At 41.3% G+C, this 23,836-nt stretch overlaps 1 protein-coding gene across 2 annotated transcripts in view; it reads right to left on the minus strand.

Annotated features, from left to right (window-relative positions):
• RANBP10 (RAN binding protein 10) overlaps window positions 1-23,836 on the minus strand; it is a 93,119-nt gene that overhangs the window by 44,367 nt on the left and 24,916 nt on the right. For both annotated transcript variants that reach the window (XM_026113224.2, XM_064519291.1), the window contains exon 4: window positions 2,031-2,198. In XM_026113224.2, coding sequence (XP_025969009.1) covers window positions 2,031-2,198 — 168 coding nt within the window. The remainder of the gene's footprint in view (window positions 1-2,030; window positions 2,199-23,836) is intronic.

A 23,836-nucleotide genomic window follows, 5' to 3' on the forward strand; every position in this document is an offset into this window, starting at 1 on the left:
ACATAAAAAGGTGTTAAATTTCAAACGAACAAATTGTATGCATTAAATAGAAGACATGGCCTCCCCTTGGCTAGTATGCTTTCATTGTGGAGGAAAGGAACAGCACTGTCAGGCTAAAAACCTGTGAAGCTGGAAAACCACCCATTCAAACAGAGGAAAACGGCCAAAGTGAATGGCACAGCACAAACCACTATACATGCTCAAAATCAAGGACAGTAACTAAAAGGAGAGATTTTGTGAAATCCCTTCAACTATTTCAGCATCTTGATCATTGCTGCATGGTGAACTTGTCTCACTCCTAAGGAACAGCTCCTGTTCTACTTCACCAGCTGCTGCTTTCACACCTCTGCTGGTCTTCCCAGCGCAGGACTGATGAGGCCAATGCCCACAGATGATGAGTTAAACATAAAATAACCCAGCTATTAGAAATCTGTCAATTCACTAATACATGGACTACAAAAGACTCCTCATCATCTTTGTGATTGGTCTTGCTAGCTGACAAGCCAGAAGTTCTCATCAAGAGTCCCCTAGCATCACACCTAGTCTGGCTGACAAATAATTATAACTTCAGAAAAGAAGCCAGACCAGATTTCTAAAGAAACATTCTCAACTCTGAGTCGCTCCCCAGGGGGCTTCTAATGAGGGTTCCATTTATAATACCAGAATGCTAAAAGCAAAGCTCAAAGGATGCTTGAATTTTTTTTTTCCCATTCGAGGCTTGAGACCTCTCGACCTGTCGCAAAGCATTAGAACTATTTGCTGAATTCACTATTACCGAATCAACATAAAAAGTTTCTGGGAACCCATGTGACTCATTTCTAGTCAACCATCTCCTCACCTATTAGCAAATGGTGACTATGAAATCAGAGGAAAACTGAAAATCATTCTCCAAAGAAATTCTGTCTGCATGAGCTTGAGGCCTTTTTGCATCTGCCTCAAAAGAAGCAGTCTTCTTGAGATATGAGGGGAAAAAAGCTTCCCATCTCAGATCCATGTCTCCGATATACCTGCAGCATAGCTTGCTCCTTCTCCCATCAAGAGCTCACCAAAACTTATACACTCTCCAGGCTGCACACACTGCTCTCCAGCCCCACTCCTTCCTTCTGCCCAGTCAGTCACTCAAAACAACTTTTTTTCTGATAAAGGTTTTGACTTGGTATTTTTCTACCAGCTTTTTCATCTTGAATTCAATCAAGTAGAATTGATGCAGCAAGGAGAAGCAAAGGAAAGGAGTGCTTTCCCCCTGCCAAACCAAATGAATTCCCACTCAAAAAGTGAGAGGATCTTATCAAAATATACTGCAGTGACGAAACAAATGACAGGAAATTAACCTGGGGTGGGAGGGAGAGGGTCATCCACAGGGGAAAGGCGTTTTAGGTGCAAATGGCTACAACTTGCTATTTTAGACAAATCAGATACAATGGATGCCTGGAAAACATCTGTGAGATATTCATTTGGGCAAAATCTGAAATTCCTTAACTTGAGGGGAAACACTGAAATGGCTGTGGAATGAACCAAATTATAGATCAGTGCTTCAGATTAGCTTCAGTATAAGACATCTTATACTGAATTAATGTATAGTTTGAGATTACTTGGCCCAATGAGTTAAGGCTCAAAGATAGACAAGTCCCTTTAAAAAGTGAAAAGCCACTGAATGGCACAGTGGCTTTGTAGTTGTTTCTAACTAAACTTCCCACTTCTGTATTTGCCTGCTGCCAGCCATTAATTATATCATCCAACCCTACCATCGGCTGTGCAGCAGCAGAAGAAAGGAGCAGAAGCTGGGAATGCAATCCCAACCTACTTAAGAAATTGAGCAGGATATAAGTCACTTTACATGCTAGAAATATTCATGTCTTGGAGGCACCTTACAACTCCTGACTTTTGCTGAGTGTTCTTTTCTCTTCTTTTTCTTAAATCTTACCCACAAATGTGGGACAACAGTTAAAACACACGCAAAGTAGTAGAGTAAATGGCAGCGAGAGCAGGGCAGAAGCATCTTTTGCCTGAGAACACCTTTCTCTGCTTACCTAAACTGTGGCCATTTTTCGTGTAGAAGCAGGTATTGTTGATAAGGTTGACACAGCAGCCGATCACATCTCCAGTTGTGAATGTAGGGCCATAGGGCTGTCCTGTCCCCGAAGAACAGAAGGAGTGCCCATCATCACCGTGATACCCATACGAATGTTTATCCCACCCTGCAGAAAGAAGAAAGAACAGGTCAACAATGAAGCTACTTTAGAAAAATGACAGCTCTCAGGACACAACTTTCTGGTAGGAAATCTGAGATTTTGATTACCATCCCCAATTCATTCCAAGTTGGAACAGAGATTAAAAATCTTAATTTTCATAGACCAGTAACTGAAAAGAAATTAATTTTCATCAATCATAACACATCATTGATGTTGCAACCTCATTTATCATTTATCAAAAATATTAAAAAGAATAAATTGCCAAAAAGTCCTTTTGATAAGATAAAGATTTCTTGTTTTAAAAACGTCAAAATCCTTTTTCTGATTCATCTTGCATGGGGTGAAACAAACTCTTCTTTGCAAAACATCTGTGTTTCCCACTAAGAGAATCTTCCAGCAAAACCATTTAATAAAACAATTCTCAGCCAACTGCAGCTGTGTCTGCAAGCACTGCTCACAGGCATAACAGAAAGATCAGCGGTAATTTTTGCATTTGCAGATTCTTATTTCCCTTTTAACAGTTTATGAAGATCTCTGTGTCTCCCTTGGGCAACAACAGCTCCCCTTCTGTAGAAAGCTTAAAACATAACTCTTAATGGTCAATTGGAACTTTTCACAATGGTCGATTCTAACACCAATATCTTTATTTCATTTGTTAGTAACACCATGTCTGCGGTTAAAGCTGGGATCAGTGATCGCTCCCTGCCTTCTTGCTCTCATCTACATCTCACACTAATTCCATTATTCCAAGTTCCATATTTTGTTCTATTCTATTCTATAATTCTATTCCAAATTCTTTTGTGAGTTTCTTATATTTAGAAATGCAAGTATAACTGCTAACTATTGCAAAGAAGAGCTATTAATCCATCCACTAAAAGCTGAAGTCTTCTTCAGGTTGTACAGTGGTCTTCTCTTTTCAGGACTCCGTTTCATTTTCCTCCTGCAGATGAGAGAAAGCACAATGCCTCCCAGCACTGCGGGCCACAGAGTGATTCTGTGATTGCCACCTAAATCCCTTAACCCATGCCTTCCAAGCTCAGTTCCCAGAACTGCTCAAGATGGCTTATACGTTATTCTCTTAGGAGACCAGCTAAGGCAGGTAGGGAGTCCTGAGAAACAGTTCTGTTATCACACAGTTTAAAAAAGGCATAACACACCCTGTCATACAGGAAGACTTCAAGAGCAAGCAGGATCTTCTACAGCTCTTTGGAGGAAGGCACTCTGCATGGCTGCTAAGCAGTTTCTCACAGATCTTTCTCTCCTGACTTGCTTTGCCCAAATGAAACAACCTCGACACTCTCACTCACCCTTTCCTCTAGCATATTTCCAAGTAAGGGCTACATCCAAAAAAAAATTCCCCTTCAAGGGGTCTTGCAGTCTAGCAGTATGGAGGTCTCTGTTATCTCCTTCCACACTCCCAGTGCCTGTTTCATGGAAAGACAAGACTCCTTTCACCGGGCTGGGACGCTGTACAGATGCCAGCTACACAGCCATCTCCAGGCTTGCCTGAAATCTCAAGGGGCAAAGCTTTGAGAGCAACCTCAGAAAACAAGGGCAGAAGAAGGCTGAGCATTCCTATGAATTACACGATCAAAATCATGTTTGGTAGAGAGATGAACTGGTACTGAAAAGCTTGAGGTAGACACAACATACTATCACCTTTGCTGTAAACAGATTAGGCTTGATCCTTGGGCAGACTGTGCCAAACTAAAGTAGAAGCCAAAGAAGGTGCTTTGACCACCTGCAGTTAAATGTGGGGCAATAGTTTTGGCAAAGGGACTACGAAAGAAATGGAAGAACCATCAGAGTAGATGGGTTAAAAAGTAGAACATGTGCATCCTGCAATAAGGCAAAAAAAGATTTAATACACTGCAAGCCACAGAGAGGAGGAGCCACCTATGAAGGCAGGCTGGAGCACTTCTGTGAGCTATGGTTTTCATACAAAACGTGAGGGCACTACAAATGTAATTCCCCCAAATGGTGAGCAGCTACATGGGCTTAAGAATGCTTGCCATCAGAGCACCCACACACTCACTGCTTTTCAGAAAAGCAGGACACATTCAGTGCACACCTAAGGCCCTCTGTTAATGCACCACACCACATGAATGCCAACAGCAAAGCCATGGAATAGAGCAAGATTGAAATATGCCATGGTCCAAGATTTTGAATCTCAGAGTTTGGGGTGAAAGGTGTGCAGGACTCTTAGGGAAACCAAATCTATAAATGGTGAATAATTTCCTCTGGTAAATCCAATGCCTCTACAGTAATAGACTTAGATGTCCCACTTGCTCTCTCTTGCTAGGACCAGCTCCAAACAAGCTGTTGACACAAGCACCAGTCCTGTTTCATATCTTCATAAAAGCCTGGGAGAATGGCATGGGCAGCATCCTCAAAAATGATGCCAAACTGGGTTGCCAAAAGCAAAGGAGGAAGCGATAGGGGCTCTACAGTCTGTTGTCTAGCTTTCACTAAGTTTAGTGAAATACTAAGTTTTTAGCACTATGGTTCCCTTTTGCTATCCCTTTTATTTTCTCTGCTGTTGGTTTGTGAAAGGCTGCTATCACTACTCTATTATTTTAGTCTCCCCAAACACAGACCTGTTACATGTGCATAAACTCAAAACTTCTTCAGTGAAGCTGTTTGGGAACTTTAGATGACAACTCTAATCAGTTCATCACCTAAGCTAGTTAATAATACAGTCCAAATGCAAATTTCTAACTCTTTTGCATACAAAACATTCCTGGCATCACAACGCTTCCATTTAATAACAGCTTTGCATAACTTACATCTAAGTAGTTACATGCTTACATATTCATGTATACCCATGAGGTCAGGCTAACATGAGAAATGCAACAGGGTGCCCAATTGCAACAACAATTTTGCAATACATTTTTGCCAATGAAGACACTACCATTTTTAAATAAAAAAGACTTTGTTGTTCCATTACCCACAAATCACCACCCTGATCCTACCGAATAATTAAAACTCCTCCTGCTCCTGCACAGTTGTGTAGTTGTGTACTACCTACCATACCATCAAAGGTAGATAAACTCCAGTGAGAAGTTACTGAACAAAGGATCTGAGGACAGCATCAGGCTTGGTACACACTGCAACGGCATCTAGGAACAGCTTGATCTGAAGAAGATTTCTCCACTGACAACAACTGATACTACCAGTTAAGGAAATTGCACTCATCCAGCACTTTACTAATGATATACAGAATTAATTTTGCCAACTCAAATGTTGGGTAGTGCTGAATTTGGTTCCTGACACAATGCTAAGTTAATTAAATCTATGCCATCAGCTTTACAAAATCACCATGGTCATCTTGAAAAAATAAGCCAGGTTTATTCAAGAGAACTTACTGTACTTTCCATAAACACAAGCTGAGTGGCATTAATTATATGCCTAACCTTTAGTTATTTATTAAGCAAATAATGTATCAGTATTTCTGAAATTCTGCCCAGGATAAATGTCAGGGTAATGACATACACATTGTTCCAGCACTGGCAAACTTCAGCCAGTCTTCTGGATTTCCTAGTATTCCAAACCAAAAATAACAACCAGCATTTCTGATACTTCTAGGTGAAAGTTATCTGGGCCTGTTGATTTAAATGGCGTATTTCTATGAGAAGTTGTTTGGCATTATCTCTGATTACCAGAGGGAATTGCTCAACACATGCATTTTACAAATACATCCTCCTACTTCTCAAAAGGTAAAAACACTTCTTCAATACAAACTTTTCTGCATCATTAATAACTTACTATTGCCACCTAGTAATAGGTCTATGTTATTACAACCTTTTATTTGACTCAAACTATACTACTCACACTTCCAGTTCTGCAATAGCTCTTCCTTTACAAAGTCTAGTACTGTTTTAATACGGGTTGAATCGGACTTCCCAAATGCCTCCCCCAAACTTAAGTATGAAGATTCCCTGGACTGTTTAACCTTTGTACCACCTTTACTGAACTACTTTCAGAAGCTACTGTTAAGACTCAGAAGGCAGAGATGAGATTTCATCTGCATGTTCTTAAAGAGTTGCCATACCGGACCAGATACAGGGTCAATCTAGACAAGTGTCTTGTTCAACAAGCAGATGCCTATGAGAGAGCGTAAGAACAGAAACTGCATATATCATGATCTTCCTGAATACTGTTACCACTTTCCAACCACCTGCAGCATACAGATACACTAACCCAGACGCAGATTCGATGTATTTAGTAAGCCTCGAAAGATTTTCTTTCCATGAAATTCTCCCATCCTCCCTTGAGCACACATGAACACTCACCATCCACAGTATCTTGCAACAAGGACCTTCTCAGCTTAATTGCAAACTGTGTGAACAACCTCCCTCTTACTATTTTTATTTGATATCCTCTAGTTCTTACACCGGAGAAGATGGCAAACTATGTATTAACTCTCTCCAAAACATACATAGTTACAAAGACCTCTACAAAATCCTTCATAATGATCCTTTTTCCAGACAGGTGAGTACTGGCTTATTTAGCTAATCCTGTGTTTCTGATCCTTTTCAAGATTTAAAGCTTTGCATTTGAGACTGGAGATGAGATGAAGGTGCACCACAGACAAAGGAAGCTGGCCACAGTTGTTCTCTGTTCTTTCCCCCAGACCTCTGCCGTTCATCCTAGCACCTTCCCCCTTATCATCCTTTCTACCACTGAACTGGTGTTTTCATGAAGCTATTATAACCCAAAGATCTCACTCCTGAAGGGTCATAGTCAGTTCAAAACCCATCATCAGTCTATCTGTAAAGTTACAACACATTCCACCCACGTGCACTGATCTCCTTTCATCTGTGCTGAATCTCATCTGCCATCTCACTGCCTGCTCACTCACCTTTGGAAGGTCATTCCCATAGCTCCTCTCCAACACCTTCCACTTTGCTACCTTCAGTAGCTCAGTATCCTCAACAGAATCTGCAGGCCCTACAGACTCTCTGGCAGGCCCCCAGCTCCTGATTTGCTTGAAAACAGATATTAATATTTTCAATAGCGTCTGCTAGGTGTTCTTCAAAGTCTTTGTTCACCAGCTTTATTGCAATTTTACATCCAGACGGATAGAGTTCATGACCCTTTCTACTTTCTGCATTAGGACATCACTTCAGCTTTTTGATAGATGCCTTCTTATTTTAAATACACATCTTTACTCCACTTGTTCAACCACAATGGCGTTCTTTTGTCCTTTCTCATTTCTTTTTTGACATATGACATACACTTGCATTATGCTTTCAGTGTGGGATCTTTAAGTTGCCTGTAAGGATTTAATTCCCTGCGACGTCTCTTTTAGTTCCTTTTTAAATCACTTTCTCTATTGTACATAATTCCCTGTTTTCAGCTGGAGGCAACCTTTACCCTCCTTCACTTCACACGCTCTAGAGAGGGTGTTGAATCTAACTGCATCACAACAAAAATTGCATAGTGGTTCTTCAGTTGTAACACTATGATCAAGTACTTAAAGTTGGCATAATTTCTGTCTGGCAGTTTTGAATTTAGCCACTTCATGCTTTGAAAGGCTGCTAGCTACTGCCCAGGCAACTGGAAGTGTGTTGGCAAAGTTCAGGGTACTTTCACAGTCAAAAGGATACAAATGCCTGTGTTGATGCAATTACACTAATATAGGTTTTTGTGTAGGTTCAGCTTAATGCCATGCAGGGCAGATGAAAATGGAGTTTGTGCAAATTTAAGACAGAAGGCGCAAGAGCAAGAAAGTACCTTCTCAGCAGTAGTAATCTACGTTTGGCACACGTATCACTTATGCAGCTTTTTCACAACTTTTCATTCCAACACTAGCAAACAACACAACTCCTGTTCATGCAGAAGTTAATGAATAAGCAAGCTGTTGCTATTCTGTGACGCGGTTCCTTCTAGAGAAAACATATGGAATGGTCTAATTTTCCTGATAAGAAACTACCTCAAGTTTCATATATCAATGGGATACCAAACTGAAGCAGCATTCTTACCTGACATGTAGCAGACAGGCTTTTGTCCAGCAGTATCTGTGCTAACTCCCAGAGCTTGCTGTTGATTTCCCTTGCACGTGTAGTACACCACCCTTTACAGCGGGATTCAAAATCAGAGACTCTTCTGTCAGCACCAGCCTATCTTGATCAAAACCAAGATTTGCTATTCTGGAGCCACATGCCTTCTACAGAGCACCAGAAAACAGATGGGACAGATGTTCTACGCAAAGACATAGCTGTCTGGTAAATAACACACACTGCTTCCTTTTCCAAAACATCAGCTGTTTCTCAAAGAAAGAAGCATCTATAGACTGAGATCGCTTATGTAAGACTCCATCTGGACAGATTTAGCTAGCACAGTCCATCCTGATCTAGTGAGATATGGGCAGCCACTTCTAAGAAAACCTTGGGAATACCCATTCATGAATGGTTTCTGACTGATAGTTCATTCCAGCATGATTGTGGCGTTTAGGTGACATCTAGAACGGGAGACACTTCAGATCTATGTGCACTTGAAAAGGTTTAAAAATTCTCAAGTGCAAATGCAGATTCCTTAAGAAATTTCAGAAATCAGGGCAACTATACAGCATAGAGGAAGACACTTCTATTTTCTTCTGAAAAGTAGACCACGGATTGCCAAAGGTCTATAGACTACAGGTTAAAATCTAGTGAGCTAGTGTGTTTGGAAGGTTGGAGAGTTCAGTAAGCACAGTTCTCTCATTCTCTCCTTTTTCTTCCCCACCTTCTCCTCAAAAGCATAAAATCATTTTAAAGAGGGGAGAAGCAGAAAGGTAGAGGATAGAAAGGATTTGGCCATCTAGTGCATGACAGTGCTCAAAGCAGAATCTAAACACCCAGCCTAAGGCTCCTGTTTCAACCACGGCTCATTTTGAAGACAAATATAGTTAGAACATACAAATATATAGACAGAACTACTCTGCGGGTAGGAACAGCATGAAGACCTCAGCAGCTAGTGAACAAAAAGAGGTTAAAATGCCATCACATTGAATTGAACATATCAACACCCAAACCCAAAATACCTGTATAGAAAAAACAGTATTTATTAATAATCAGACACATAAAAGAGTAGCTCAGACTGCAATCAGCAAGTAGCAAGAGTGTGGGAAGAAAGAAAAGAGGAAAAAATACCTAAGGCTTAGAAAGACATTTTTAAACACTCAGCACCAAACTGAAGTTCTGTTTCGCCTGCTGACCTCAGCAAGAATTGCTTGGTCCTTTTGACAGACTATCTTGATCCCAACATGCAGTAAGAAAATGGATAACAGCAAGTTCCATTGCTGCTGTTTGATAAACAGGCTGGAATTGTGCACTGCCCAATCACATAGCAAAAAAGATTTGAGTTACTTCTAGACAGTTACAGGATGAACTCATAAATGCCCACTGCCAAATAAGCAGGATTGTATGATGCTGATATTTTGTTAGAATAGAGGTTAGATGAAATATACTACCTAGTATCACAAACTACTCTACATCCATCCCCATGCAGTCATATATTGTTCACTCGATGCCAACTCTGTTTTACTCCTGACTTTTTGGGCAGATCCTATGATGGGCCTAACTTCTGTTTCTGAGGTCAGCTTCGGCCTCAAAAAGCAGCTACTGGAAAGCAGTACTATTGGGCTGGGACACCATTTGTATCTTAGCACTGTAGCAATAGCACGCCATTTTAACTTTCCATTCAAGCAGTGCCAGCAACACGCGCAGAACATCTTCTAGTAAGCACCGTGTAAAACTGGCATCATTGCTACACCACATCTAGGAACACTGGGAACTAAATATGCTGCTCAACACTGAAGTCATGTAGCATCAGGCCATATACCACACAGAAGAAATGCAATTCAGGACCATGCCTCGAAAGAAGTTGCCAAGATTAACACTTTTATTGATGCCTCTGCTGTCCTGCTGCTCTTTCCACAGAGAGCGTGAGTTCATGAAAAGAATGCAAACTGGGGACAGTGCATCATGGTTCAAACAAGCTAGAATTACCAGTGGGCACAGCAAAACTGGGAAGTCAACATTTATGGAGATCTGTGCTAAGCACTCCTCTTATCTATCATGTCAAAGGACAGACTTGCAAGGCCCAGTAAGCTTGAAAAAGATGGCTGCTCCAGTAAGTTAGAGGCTGAGACTTAGACTCTGGCTGCTCTGCCACTCCTCTGGGTTAAAAAGATGGCAGACACTTACCCACGTTGGGACTTTACTGCTGACACACGGAGTGTTCCCTGCCTATGTTCATTTCAAGGGAGAAACATTCCACTATGGCTTAGTCTGTACATTCAAGGTAAACTGTATGTGCTGCATAAGCTGCTGCAAAGGGCAGGGCCTTGTTCACAAAATAAATTCACCAGCAACCTGACCTCCAATCAGGAAAACCTGAAACATCTTCTAAAGAGGCAAGTGATGTTGGTGTTTGGCCACAAAAGTTCCTCAGATGATGAGGATGGAATGGAAGTTCCTCAGAAAGAATCTGAAGTATGATTTGTAAACTGGGGTGTTGTCTCTCTGTTGTATCCTGAGTAACATCTGTGAAAGATGAGGCCAAGAGACAGGCACAGCACAGGATCAGTACGTCCAAGGGGAAGCACTGTGGTACCTTCAGTCAGAACCTGGAGACCCATTCTTCAGGATAGGCCCTGGTGACTGCTCTACAGAGAAGCCTTTATAGCACTGGCATCTCTCCAGATTTTGCCTGTACCTAGTTTTTTCTCTTTTGTATACAGGACAGGCAAGAAATATTTTTCATTTTTCTCCCACGCCTGTTCTTGTCCAGCATTTACCTGAAGCCTTCCTCCTCCCATTCCTCCAACCTGCAAGCCTAGCTTCCTGCAGCTGCCAGGGCAAGTAGCAAGTGGAACCACCAGCTGAAGAGGGACAGTAACTTGCGCAAACACACTGAAATAAACTAACTAAAATAATTTTAATAGGATTTATTGAATCCAAAGTACAGCAGAAACAGATATACCAACAATGTACAAACTGCATGTACAGTACTTAAGGGAATGGGATGTTGAAGGTCAAACCAGTTACAGAGCCCACAGTCACTGCTGGACCAGATTCTGACTGGAGGCAGGGTGATTTCCATGCATCGCACTGTGCAGTCTGCCATTGCTTGACCAACTTGGGGCTTTGGCAGCAGCAGAGCATGACATGCGTGGAGGGGAACATACATTAAGCAGAGGCTGAATAGATGAATAGAGTGCAGGGAGTAGGAAATTGCACATATAAAGGGACTGCCACAGGCAAACAGAGGGGAGAAGGCGGCTCTTGCAATATCCTGATATTGACTGCATGTGTTCTCAAAACCTCAGACTTCTCTTGGTGTGCAACCCCACCGAAATTTAAAGGCGGGTAAGCTAGTACTGGCCCTGCTCCAAGGCTTCTGAAGAACACTCCACCCTTCACAAGACAATATGCACTTGCCTCTCAGTCTATAAAGTGGATTCTTCTCAACTTCCAAGTTTTCATCACCATGCATACACCATATTCTGTGGTATCTGTTTGTTTCTGTGCTCTCTGGGATCATGTGCAAGTACCAAGACCGAGTGGGGTAACACAACTTTATCTGGCCCTTTACACTGTTAGATAAATAAGGTATTGCTTCTTTGTGCTAAAGGGACCTCCTCTGTACAGATCCACTAGGGTGATTATGGGTCATTTTTGCATGGCTGAGAACTGCATGTTGCTGCTCAGAGTTGCTTCTACAGTCTCCTGGACAAAGCAATCCCAAGTAGGGACTGGTATTTGAGAGGATAAGAAAATAAGAATAAAGATGGGGAAGAAACAGTTGATTACAGTGGAGGCAGAAGGCCCCTCTACTGACAGCTCAACCATCTTGCAGAGTACTTGGCCCTGCTAGTGGTTTAACATGCCTTTGGTGTATGTCAGTCCAGGACAGTAAAAGCATAATCTTGCCCCTAGCAAAGGGAAGGCTGAGCACATCTGTGTGGTCCTATAGCCTTAGAAGCTAAATGCCTGTTGCCCCAAGAAGCATCTGGGGATGGTGCAACACCCTAGCTGTAGTTCAGTTTTATAGCCTGCCATACCATACAAAGCTGCACAGAAGTCAGATTTTGGGTGAGAGCAAGGATATAGCCTTGTTTTTTTCATCCAGTCATGCTTCATAGTCAAATGAACTAGTCTAGTCCAGCCTACAAAAACTGATGCTCACTGGCCACAGCAATATACACTACAGATTTGAGGAGGCAGGAATAGGAGAGGCATGGTCCCGGCCTGGAACAGCTGTCAAGCTGGCTTGCATAGGAGGAGGTACAGTCACAACACCAGCTGCAGGACAGCAAGAGGACCAGGGAGCAGCATGCTTAGTATTTTGCAGCACCTTCCTGGCAGAACCTCAAGGGGCTGGACATCTGCCCAGGAAATTTTTTAGGGGAAAAAAAATGTCCCTCAAACCCACTTACCTAAGGGCACTAGGAAATTAAGATGTCCTGACTAGTAACACCCTAACTTCTTATCCAGGCATCTTCTTTATCATAACAGCTTCCACTTCTTCTGCAAGGTGGCAAAATGACTTCAAATGCAGCAAAGGCCCAAGCCCTGCACTGCAGGATCAACGTGTATACAGAAAATAAAGCCACTTCATGCCACTGAGGACAAACATCTCAAAGCAGAGACTGGACACGTTCAGGTCTCATGGTTCTTGTAGTACTACACTGAACCACGTGCGAGGTAATGGAGCAGTGTACCACACCACTGCACACACTCCCAAAGAGGGGCTGCTGCACAGTGGCCTCCCTCCCACCCTTGTTCCCAGCAGATCTAGCACTTCCATTCAAGCTCAGTCTGGACCTTATGGAGCAACAACAGATTATGCTCAAGAACACTGAGGACTCTCAGTAGGCCTGGCTGCAGGCCTGGCTCAAAGATTATTCCTTACTTTTTATGAAGTACTTTCAGCTGCAACTGCTAAAGAGACAAGGCTTGGACCAAATACTCATGGCAGAAAGACTAACTGTGGCAAACATCCAAAGAAAAAAAATGAAACCACAACATCTATCTTCCATCAATAGAGGGCAGCAACACAAAGACAGTGACCCAAAGATCAAAAGGAACATAAGAAAGACAAGTGAAAAGGCCTGCAAGAGTTTGGTAGATCCAGCAGAATGTGGGTGCTAATAAGCATTCCCTGATGCATCACAAAGTCTATCAGCATAAAGTAACACTGAAAAATTTCCTTTTAACAATACTGATTTGACACAGTAATTTTAGATGAGATCAACAACTCCTCCTGTTTGACTGCTACTAGATATTAAGTAGGCTTCAAAACAACATCAAACCACAGTCAATGTTTATTTATACAAAATGACACTACCCATTGATTCATAAAGAGAAAAAACAAAACCAGAAGGCTCTGCATGGCTGCAATATGGACAATACCACATCAGCAAGAATGGCCCATTCCACCTGCCCCAGAAATTTGGTAATGAATCCATTTGACTATCATTACTTAGCATGCAGCTCACCACAGAATGCGGTAACTAAGATAAAAATCCTACTCCCTTAAATGACTACAGACAGCAAGTGCTCCTAAGTTACAAGCCTGATGTGCCAGAGAACTGCAATATATTGAAAATCTTCTGCCAGAGCCAGAACATGATCCAGTCTTTCTTATGTGGAAGGGATTGAGCCATATTACAAGCCATTTATAGGTCTGTAAAGAACACAACATGATTAAAGCACAACTACAAAACAGGTGGCTTCTATCGACAAAGGCAACGTTCAACAACTGTCTAGCGTGATCGGGTTGCCATTGTACTATTATATCTATTATATTCCCTAACATGCCATACTGGGGGGCACAGAAAACAATGAAGGGCAGAGACAAAAGAAAATGCCAGATTAGGAGTTTTGCCATTTATCTATTAAGAGACAGGGGCAAAAAACAAAAAATGGATACAACAGCCTTTATCATATACACAGGCCTCAAAACTCATCATATTAAATAACTCACATTTGCATTTCTATGCCGACTTTTAGCTGACGGGCAAGAAGGCCTTTATAAAATATTAAGATACCTTCAGAAAAAGCTTGCAAGGAAACTGGCTAAAGCCATTTTAGAGAGACACTGAGGCAGTGCAGTTAAAAGATTCAGCCAAAGCCAATGTTAGAGCTCATTACGGAATCCAGGGCCTTGTACCCAGCTACTATTAAAAACATACCTTAAAAAAGGTATTTAATGAGGCAAGAAAAATATGAAAATATATATATACACAAGGCATTACCGGAAAATAAGTCTTCCAGAAAAAGCACATGTTGGAATGCTGAGATTGAAAAAAGGCCTCTTGACTGTGCCTAAGATTATCCTGGTCCATAAGATTATGGCTGGTCCATAATCTGTGCTACATACGGAGAGGACATTTCAGGATATTAGTAAAGGCCACATCACAACCCCAACTATGCTATGCCATCTCAACTCAACTTTGGAAAGTCTATTTTCACATGGCACAGAACTAATACAACCTGATGAGTAACAGAAAGCCGCATGCAGAGTAAGGATCAAACATACCTGTAACATACGCCCACTTCTGGGAACGTTACACCAGGGAAAGCACTGCAAAGTCTCTACAAAGAGCCAACCCATGTCTGTAGGAGTTACAACACTGAATAAAAAGCTAATAAAGCTGAAGGCAAGCCAACTTCTACAAAGCTACTTTAGACTGTATATCCCTCAGCTCTAAATTCAAGAGGGCTAACTGGACAAGGGCATAGCACTAAACCTGTGCTGGATCTTGGCATCTGCAATGCACTGGAGCTAGTAAGCCCTTCAAGAAATCAGGCCATGGACAAGTGCAGGACAGCCATATTCCCCCAGCCCTGGACAAAAGCCAGCTCAGGCAGTGAGCTCCCTGCTGAACTGACTATAACAAGCAAGATCCAAGCTGGACACTTACAGAGACAACACACTGCCTCTGCATGATCCTTCTCAGAGCACTCTCCAGTTCCCGTATTACCCACGTGTTTCCATTTTCCAGGGTATCCAGCTAACCCACTACCCCAGTTGAGAACTAGGTGACCGCATTTAATAAGAATCACCTCTCGCTCATCTGCATTATCTCCTGAGCATTTAGTGGCCAGTGTAAACACTTTCTTTGATTAGTCTTCCAAATCCTGGGTTACTACCTTGAAGCACTGATCCAAGTTTCTGTTCAGCTTAAATGATGTGTCTAAACACCTTTTCAAATATCTGATGGAGAAGTATGGTTACTCAAAGCTCTGTTTTCATTCTGTTCGAACCTGAAATCTGTGTGCCCAAAAGTTAGTCTAACTAAAAGGGGAAAAAAACCCAGCTTCCTAAAGACCTGACCACATGGCTGACAACAATTGTTCTGACTGCAGACAGGGCAATCAATACAAGCAAATGTGTGAACTAAAGTGGGCCTGAAGGGGAAAAAGGGGATAACTTTTACTCTACGCAACCCTAATTTTCAAATAAATAGCTACAAATAAAACATGAGATTACATTTAGCCTAAATTCAGAAGGTTATTTACTTCAATTCTGAGGTTCAGGAGTTGTTTTCGTTACTCTCCAGCTTTGAACGTAGCTGATAGAGTGTCAAGTCTAACTGCCTTTGAGACCAGGTCACATAAGGGGTGGACTTGATCATCACTGCTATTGTGGCTCTCAACAGCGAGTGTCATGCAGGGTTCTAAGATATCTGCTGGATTCCTCCACACCATGCTGACTTGCACCATATCTGCTCTTAGCACAAAGCTCATGTTTTAAAATGTGTCCCACCTAAACAAGCTGTATCCAGCTGCGTACAAGATAATCTGATTGTGGGAGGCACACCTCATGAGTGGAGCAGAGGACTACATGGGGATGGTGGATTAGGCTGCTGCTGTATATGGCGGCCAAGAGGCAACAGAAATAAATTGCACACATTTTCTTTTTATATACACAAATGTAACTGCCAGTTCAGCATACAGGCTAGCAACTTTGAGACTGCACTTTTGAAAATCTACTGTGGAAGAAAAACTTCATCTGAACTACATGGAAAGCAGAAGTCTAATCTCCTTGAATTCAAGAGAAAAGACTTCTTATTTTGCTGATTTTCAGCCAGGTTATAAGAACTGTGTGAATCTCTGAAAAATAGGACACATTCTGCACACCATACTTCAGCACCACAACTCCAAAAAACAGATATTGTTGGGAAGAAAAAAGGGAACAGTCCACAAACTGACATACAAATTTGGGTATTTCTTGTAATTCCTGCACAACATATACATAGTAAAAGCTGGTTAAGAATCTATCTAACAAAGATAGACTAAGGGACTGGAGCATCTAAGAGAGGCTGAGAAGCTGGGATTGCTCGGCCTAGAGAAAAGAAGGATCGGGGGGAATCTTATCAATGCATATAAATAGCTGCTGGGAGGGTATAAAGAAGAAAGAGACAGATTCTTCTCAGTGGTGCCCAGTAACAGGACAACAGGAAATGGGCACAAATTGAAACACAGGAAATTCCACCTGAACGTAAGAAAAAAAATGTTTATTGTGATGGCAGTTGAACACCAGAACAGGTTGCTCAAAAGAGTTGTGGAGTCTCCATCCTTGGAAATATTCAAAACTCAACTGTACACAGTCCTGGGCAACCTGCTCTAGCTGACCCTACTTTGAGCCAGGGGGTTTGGACCAGACAATCTCCATAGGTCCCTTCCAACCTCAGCTATTCTATGATTCTGTAACTATGGGAAATACACATGTATCACTTAGTCCTTGGACACATCACCAGAGACAGACTAAACTCGGCTAGAAGTCATTTGGCCTAGAAGTTTTGCACAGACAGGATTCTTCTCCATTACCAATTTTTCAGGTTTTCTCATGCTACCTTTCCATATTCCCAAGAAGCATTCACCATACTGAGACAGAAACTCACTGTCTCTGTATTCTGCAGGTATTAATAGAAGGCTGCATAGCCACTACTAGAATGGCTCATAAGCCCTTCTGAGCTCAATAGCTTCCCAAACCCTCAATCACTTGGATTATAAAGCATCAGACAGGAAACAGCATAACAAGCATATGCTTTCTTTGTCATTTGTTTTTCATTTCTTTACTGTATGATTGAATAAAACAAAGTTCAGGGCAAAAAGAAACCATTCAAGTCCAAAGATAATTGTGTCATTGTACTAATCACTGAAACAAAGGTATCCAGCCCTTGTCTCCAAACAACTTGCAAAAAGGCAGCAACAGATCAAAAATTAAAGGGATGCAGCCACTGAACAGCCAGCCAAGCTGGCTTCAGCAAGATGCTCTTTCAGAAAAAGTCTTCATGATCAGTTGGACAACTGTAAATTGGAGGGAATGCCTTCATGAAGGTTTTCAGCACACATCAGGTAAGATTAATATCTGTTTCCATATAAAGTAATTTTAGACTTTTGTTACCCACACATTTCTTTAGAATAAAGTTTCACAGAGGAGTTGTTTCAACCAGCACCATCTGTGTGATCAGCTGGATCATAGAACAGATCCAAGTTAATAATAACCCTAAAATCAAACAGCTTCCCCCATTATTATTAACCCAATTATATGATCCAATTTACACACAACCCTACAAACTGGTTTGCTAGCATAAATAAGAGGGTACCAGAAGCGTAAGCAAGTTTGCAGTTAGGAACTGGCACAGACAACCAAAGGACTGCATGTGTAACTTGGTCCTAGAAGTGTTTCCAGAAGTAGTTTCCAAGGATTTTACATATATTTATTATTTCCTGTGAAACCGATATTAACCCTACATTTTCCTTATCCTGACATACAAAAATTAATCATCATCCCCTATAATTTTTACAGGTATTAAATTTGTGATGTCTTTATGAATTTCCTCACACATACTATTGTTATCTATGTGCAAATCACACAGGAAAGCAAAGAGTTTGGGGTACTAGTCAAACTGGGCCTTAAATTTATTTACTGTACAAATAAAATAATAGTTCTGACAAGTCAAATCTCCTTACAGCTGGCAAGAGGAAAGGTTTAAACATGGTCTGGCAAGCAGTGTTGGGCTACACAGTAAACCTGCACTGAATAATTCCAAAAGGATATTGTATAAATAGTATTGCTATTACCAATCTAGCAGAAGTAACATAACAGATTCAAATCGCCATTAAACGTATCAAGACTAAACTATAGATTTTGGTATGGCTTTGATTAAATTGCTCAAGTGATCCGCTTTATCATAAAGCTCTGTTTGTATCATGCAGTACTCAAAGGCTTCCATGGTGCTTAGTGCTGAAGAGGACCCAAAGCCTATGCCAAAAAGTAGAAGATATAAGAAAAATGAGAAAGAAAATGGAGACTATAAGCAATAACCAGGCAAGCACTTAGATCCCATAACAAGAAATCACAAAGCTTCCTTCAGCCATTCCTGAATAATTTGAGGGGTTTATCTAGAGAGCTCTAGAGTTCTCCAAGAAGAGTTTTCCCACTGGTTAAGGGGGAGGTAAATTGAACGCCTCCATGCTTCCCCTAGAGTATTAAGCCTCCCTTCTGGTTAGTAATAGAATCAGAATTCAGGTTTCTCCATGGTGCTACAAGGTTCCCTACACACACCTGAGGCACTTACCATAAGTACCTTCCCCGCAACCCGATGTGCATCAAGTGCAAAAGGCAGCCTGCCTACAGCCCGATATCTGCTCATTCAGCCTTGACACATGGAGTCCAGACTCTTAGCAGCTTGTGCTGCCACTGGTTTCTCATCTTTTTTTCCACCTGAATGCCTTCCTAATGCTTTACCGAGCTGAAAATGCGGACAGACTACACAATGAAAATTGCAACATCTAATCTAAGCAAAACTTTGATCGCTCAGCACAGCAAACAGAGAGGGTATGAGATAATAATTTCCATCCTAGAGTGTTAATGAAACACTACAAGGAATTGCAAATCCAGTAACAAGGACTTTTAACACACAAGCTCAGTGGTAGTACTCTAATACTGAAGAACTGCAACTGTAATAATACTTAAATTATGTTACAGAGAAATAACTCTTTCTATATTGGAAGCAGGGGAGGAAGAGGTCTTGGTACGTCAGTTGACTGGAGGAGGCTCATAAGCCGATAAGAGTAAAAACAGCTAGTGCAATCCTAGGATTCATTATAGAAGGTGTATTTATTAAGGAGACAAGGAAGCGTAAGTACCATTGTGTAAGACTTTACTAAGACATCATTTGGAAATCCCATGTGCCACTTTGGTCAACTATTTTCAAGGACAGTTCTGGAACAGCTTTCCAGCAGGGCAGTGGGACAAATACCATAAGGTATTTTAAGACACAGGTTGATCAGTTGCATAAATCCTTAAATAAACTTGATAGAAAGTACTTCTAAAGATAGAAAATCAGCCACAATGCTGATTTACCCAAGAGGATTTGAAAGTAGACTGAATCATTGTTTGTTTCCCGCATATTGCTCATATATTTAATCCCATACTTCAAGTGCAGTTACTTTCACTGGTTGCTCTAGAAGCCTTTTTCCCAGTTAACCATTTAGCTTCTCCTATCCCCTCCACTTTCCACTTAAGCCTGAGAGATTGTCAAAGTTTGGCAAGGATTTTTCTTTGCTCTTCCTTGTAGCATGGGATATGGGCCCCCTCCTGGACTTGCTCTGAATTGTAATCTTTTCTTTTACTATAGGGAGTAAGATATTGGTGTTTGTGATGCATCCAGTGGTGACAGTTCTAAAAAGAAGAATTATCACAAATCAAGAAAATATAATAAATAGGGGACATGATAATACGACAAAGTGAAGAGCCAGAGATGATTGGTCTAGAGAGAAAACCACAAAGATAGAAAGTCTTCATGTATAAAGCTACAAAGCAGAAATAAATTAATTATTCTCCATCTCCATGTGGCTAGAGAAAAATATGCTTAAACTATAAGGGAGATTTAGGTTAGTCATCAGGAAAAGCCTTCTAACACGAAGACAGTGTCGGAAGAAGTGGCCCCAAAGGTAATAAAAGACTGGTTTAGACACACACCTGTCAGGCAGGTCTGACGTATAATTGAACTCGCTTCAAATCAGAAGATTCTGTGAGGTCCCATCTTTTATAATAACTGTATTCACCATTAAGACTAAGTCCTTCTGCACAGGCCCTTAGTCATTGTCATTGGAGTCACAGAAAGTGTTTTTATGACCCCCAGTGTGTGCTGGCAAATAGAAAAGAAGTTCTTTAGACACATTTGAATTAGAGAGATTTCATGGCAATCACAGAAATAATTTGACTGGAAGGAACCTCTGGAACCTCTGGCAAAACTTCTTCCTCAGAGGAGGGCTAACACTAAAGTTTGATCAGGTTACTCAGGTAACTATGTGCTACTGATGTTTGAAAATGTCTAAGGATGGAGACTTCACAGCCTTTCTAGCAACCTGACCCCAACCCTGATGAGGAATAATACTTTCCTTATGTCCCACCACAATTCCCTTTATTGTAATTTGTGTCATTGCCCCTCCTCCTTTCATTGTGCACTTCTGAGAAGAGTCTGGTTCTGTGTAAGCTCCCTTTAGATTGTACAAGACTGCTACTGGATCCCACCTCAGCTGCTTCTTCTCCAGGCTGAATAGGCCCAGTTCCCACAGTTTCTCACAGCTTTCTACAATACCAACATCTATTCAGCCTCCCCCTTCTCTAGTCTCCTTGCAGAGGAAGCACACCTGCCTGGAAAGTGCTTGCAAAAACCCCTGGAGGGGAGACCATTATCCCTTTCTTCAGGTAAAGTTACCAGACCACAACATATTCCTCAATAGCTTTGCTACCCTACTGCATCCCCTCCGATACCTTGCAAGACAAGCTGAAAAGAAATAAAGTCCTATCCAGAAACGTCAACAGCTACCTATCAACAAGGGAGAAAGGCAAAAGAAGGGAAGGCATCTGCAAACAAAGCTAAAATGGAAAACCCATTCACCTTCTTGGTGGCTTATGGAGGGGGACTGATGGCTCTTGTAGAGGAGAGAAATTCCCAGTGAATTCATCAAGGAGATACAATTCCCAGTGCTCATTTTTACATATTCTACAAGTCTATAGGAATACATCATTCACAAAGACCCTTTGCTGACCAAAGACATAGGACAGCTGGACAAACTGTTCCTGTTCTTGGTGATCTAGTTTAAGGAATTAATAGTCCCAGAAACCAAACCCCCAGTGTGTGGTAGGTTTCTGTATACCAAATTCCAATGTTTTATCTGACTACATACTAATTCAAGGCTATAAAACATTCTTGAATTTGAAAGCCTGTTCTTCTAACAAAGCATATGAAACAGGCAAACAGTGAATAAGCTGAGTAATACCTTTTAATTTTAAAAGCCAGGTAAAAAATAATCAAACACAAAGTTCTGTAAAGCAAACAATGGCTAGTGAAAGAAAACTGGAACTCCCTTTAACATGTGCAATGCTGCTTAGCAAGGCAAGTCAGTTATTAACCAGAGGGTGTTTAAAGCCTGTAAAACTGATTGGCCAGATCCTATCTCTGCTGTTTTAGAAACTGTAGGAGGGGTGCCTAACAGTAGAGTTTCACAACACCTTAGGCTGAATTAAGACTTGAATGCCACTGTAGAGAATCAGGCCTCCTTACCTCTCAGCATGGCTACACATTCCTGCTGGGTTAACCTCAAAAAGATAAAGCAAGTGAAATACCATCTTGCAACAGCACAATGGACTTGGACCAAGGCAGAACATGATGTGCAGAGGAGAATCATCTCCAGCATGCACATCTCATCCATATTTAAGGTGGGAACACCTCCTATCTTCTCCACTTTCTGAAGGTTAGGTGAGACTTGTAATAAACCACCAATACATTTTCAGTTGGGCTCAGAAAAAATTCATTGACTGAGGGCTAGATCCAAACATGGACTTATCTGATGTGATGCTCAGGATGCTTTGTTTCATGAACTGTGAAAGAACCAGCCTGCTAGAGCTTCAACATAGTAGAAAAGCCATCAGCTTCCTGCCAGGTCTGTAAGCTAGACTGGCTTGGCAAAGGATGTAACAAGTGCCAGAGCTAGGGGCTTGCTCAAGGAAAGAACAGCGACTGTGCGGCTGTGCTTGGGGGTAGAGAAGGGAGAGTTCCACTCCTCTGACGACAGTGAGTTAGATCAGCTCAGCTGTAACATGTAATTTCATCTTCAGATACCAGAATGCTAAGCACACATGATAAAAGCTGTATCTGGGGGAAAAAGTAAGCAGATATTTCAATGAAAGCCACTAGTTTAAAGCAGGACCTTTATTAGTAAATATTATAAATGTCTTTTTGTTAAAACAAACAAACAAACACACACACATCAGAGTCACAAATATCAGCAGTTCAATAAAAATCTCACAATAATTTCAGACTTGCTGACCGAGCTGCAAAGCACAGCTTACAGGAAACCTTTGAGTAGAGCAGGGACAGGACACTCTCCTTTTAAACGCAGTACCTGTTTCCATTGCAAAGACGGGTAGTTTAAGGAAATGCTTAAGGTTGCCCCATCCACGCTTCGAGCTTTCAGAGAAAGCTCAACACTTCCCCCATCACTAATGAGCCGGGCTAAAGCCAAGATGAATTTGGCATAAAGCAGAAAACTTGACTTCGAACTGGATGTGGCCAAAGTGTTTGTTCGCAGGAGAAAAAAGAAGTTTGCAATAGAATCCAGCAACAAGATTTTTTTTTGAATTAGGGCTGAGAGGATGCCCAAGATCCTCACTGAGAGTGCGAATGAGAAAGGCACCAACTTCCCTATCAGGCTTTGGGCACCTGAAGCATTACTTGTAGTGGTCACAGGCTGCCCTGCCAGGATGCCTAGCAAAAACTAATCTGTTAAAGCAAAACTGACTTAGAATGGGTTTTAACAAGACAAACCTGGCAGAATTTCAGGTCACAAAAGGTTAAAATTACACCTAGACACAAAGCCAAGTCAAGTCTCTAAGCATATCATTCTTCAGTGAGCTCTGGCTTGCTCTGTGCTGTGAAGGACCTGATAATGGTTAAGCCTGATATACATGTCTAACTTATGTTATTCGACCAGTATCTTATTTTAAAAAAAAAAAAAAGAGGAGAGATCAAACTCATTCACCAAAAGCCAGAAAGACAATTACTGATCTGTAATACAAAACCATAAAGTTCATTTTACACAGATCATGTGAGATTGAGCTAATTATGTCCACAGAATTTCTCCTGGCAGCATAATCTTCACGTGATCCAACAAGCAACAGGCTCATATGATCAAATTCACACAATTCACTGCTAAACAAGCGGTGCACAATGTGATGTCTCAAGTTCACTTTGCCTTTTATTTCACCCAGGGAAAAGAATTTCACATTCATCACACACATTCTAGAATTAACAGTATACAGGCATTTTGATTCAAACCTGCCACATAAAACTGCTCATGCAGCTCATGGACTCTAAAGTCATTTATCAGAAGTGGGTTTGGTTAATTTTCAATCCCTGAAGGAAAAAAATAGAAAGTGTTGTCAGTGCTGTTTTAAGAGCTTAATTTCAGGACAGCACATCTACAACATTCCATAGGTGTCATCTCAGATTAGTATTTAACTGTGTTATATCCTTTTAGGAGAAGCATAGTCCAACTAGCAGTCTACAGGCCATCCACAAGACACTCCCATCCATCTTTCCCTTGCACAACATGGAGAGCAACTTTCTGGAC

This window comes from Dromaius novaehollandiae, chromosome 13 (assembly GCF_036370855.1).
Source record: "Dromaius novaehollandiae isolate bDroNov1 chromosome 13, bDroNov1.hap1, whole genome shotgun sequence".
NCBI classification, from domain to species: Eukaryota; Metazoa; Chordata; class Aves; order Casuariiformes; family Dromaiidae; genus Dromaius; species Dromaius novaehollandiae.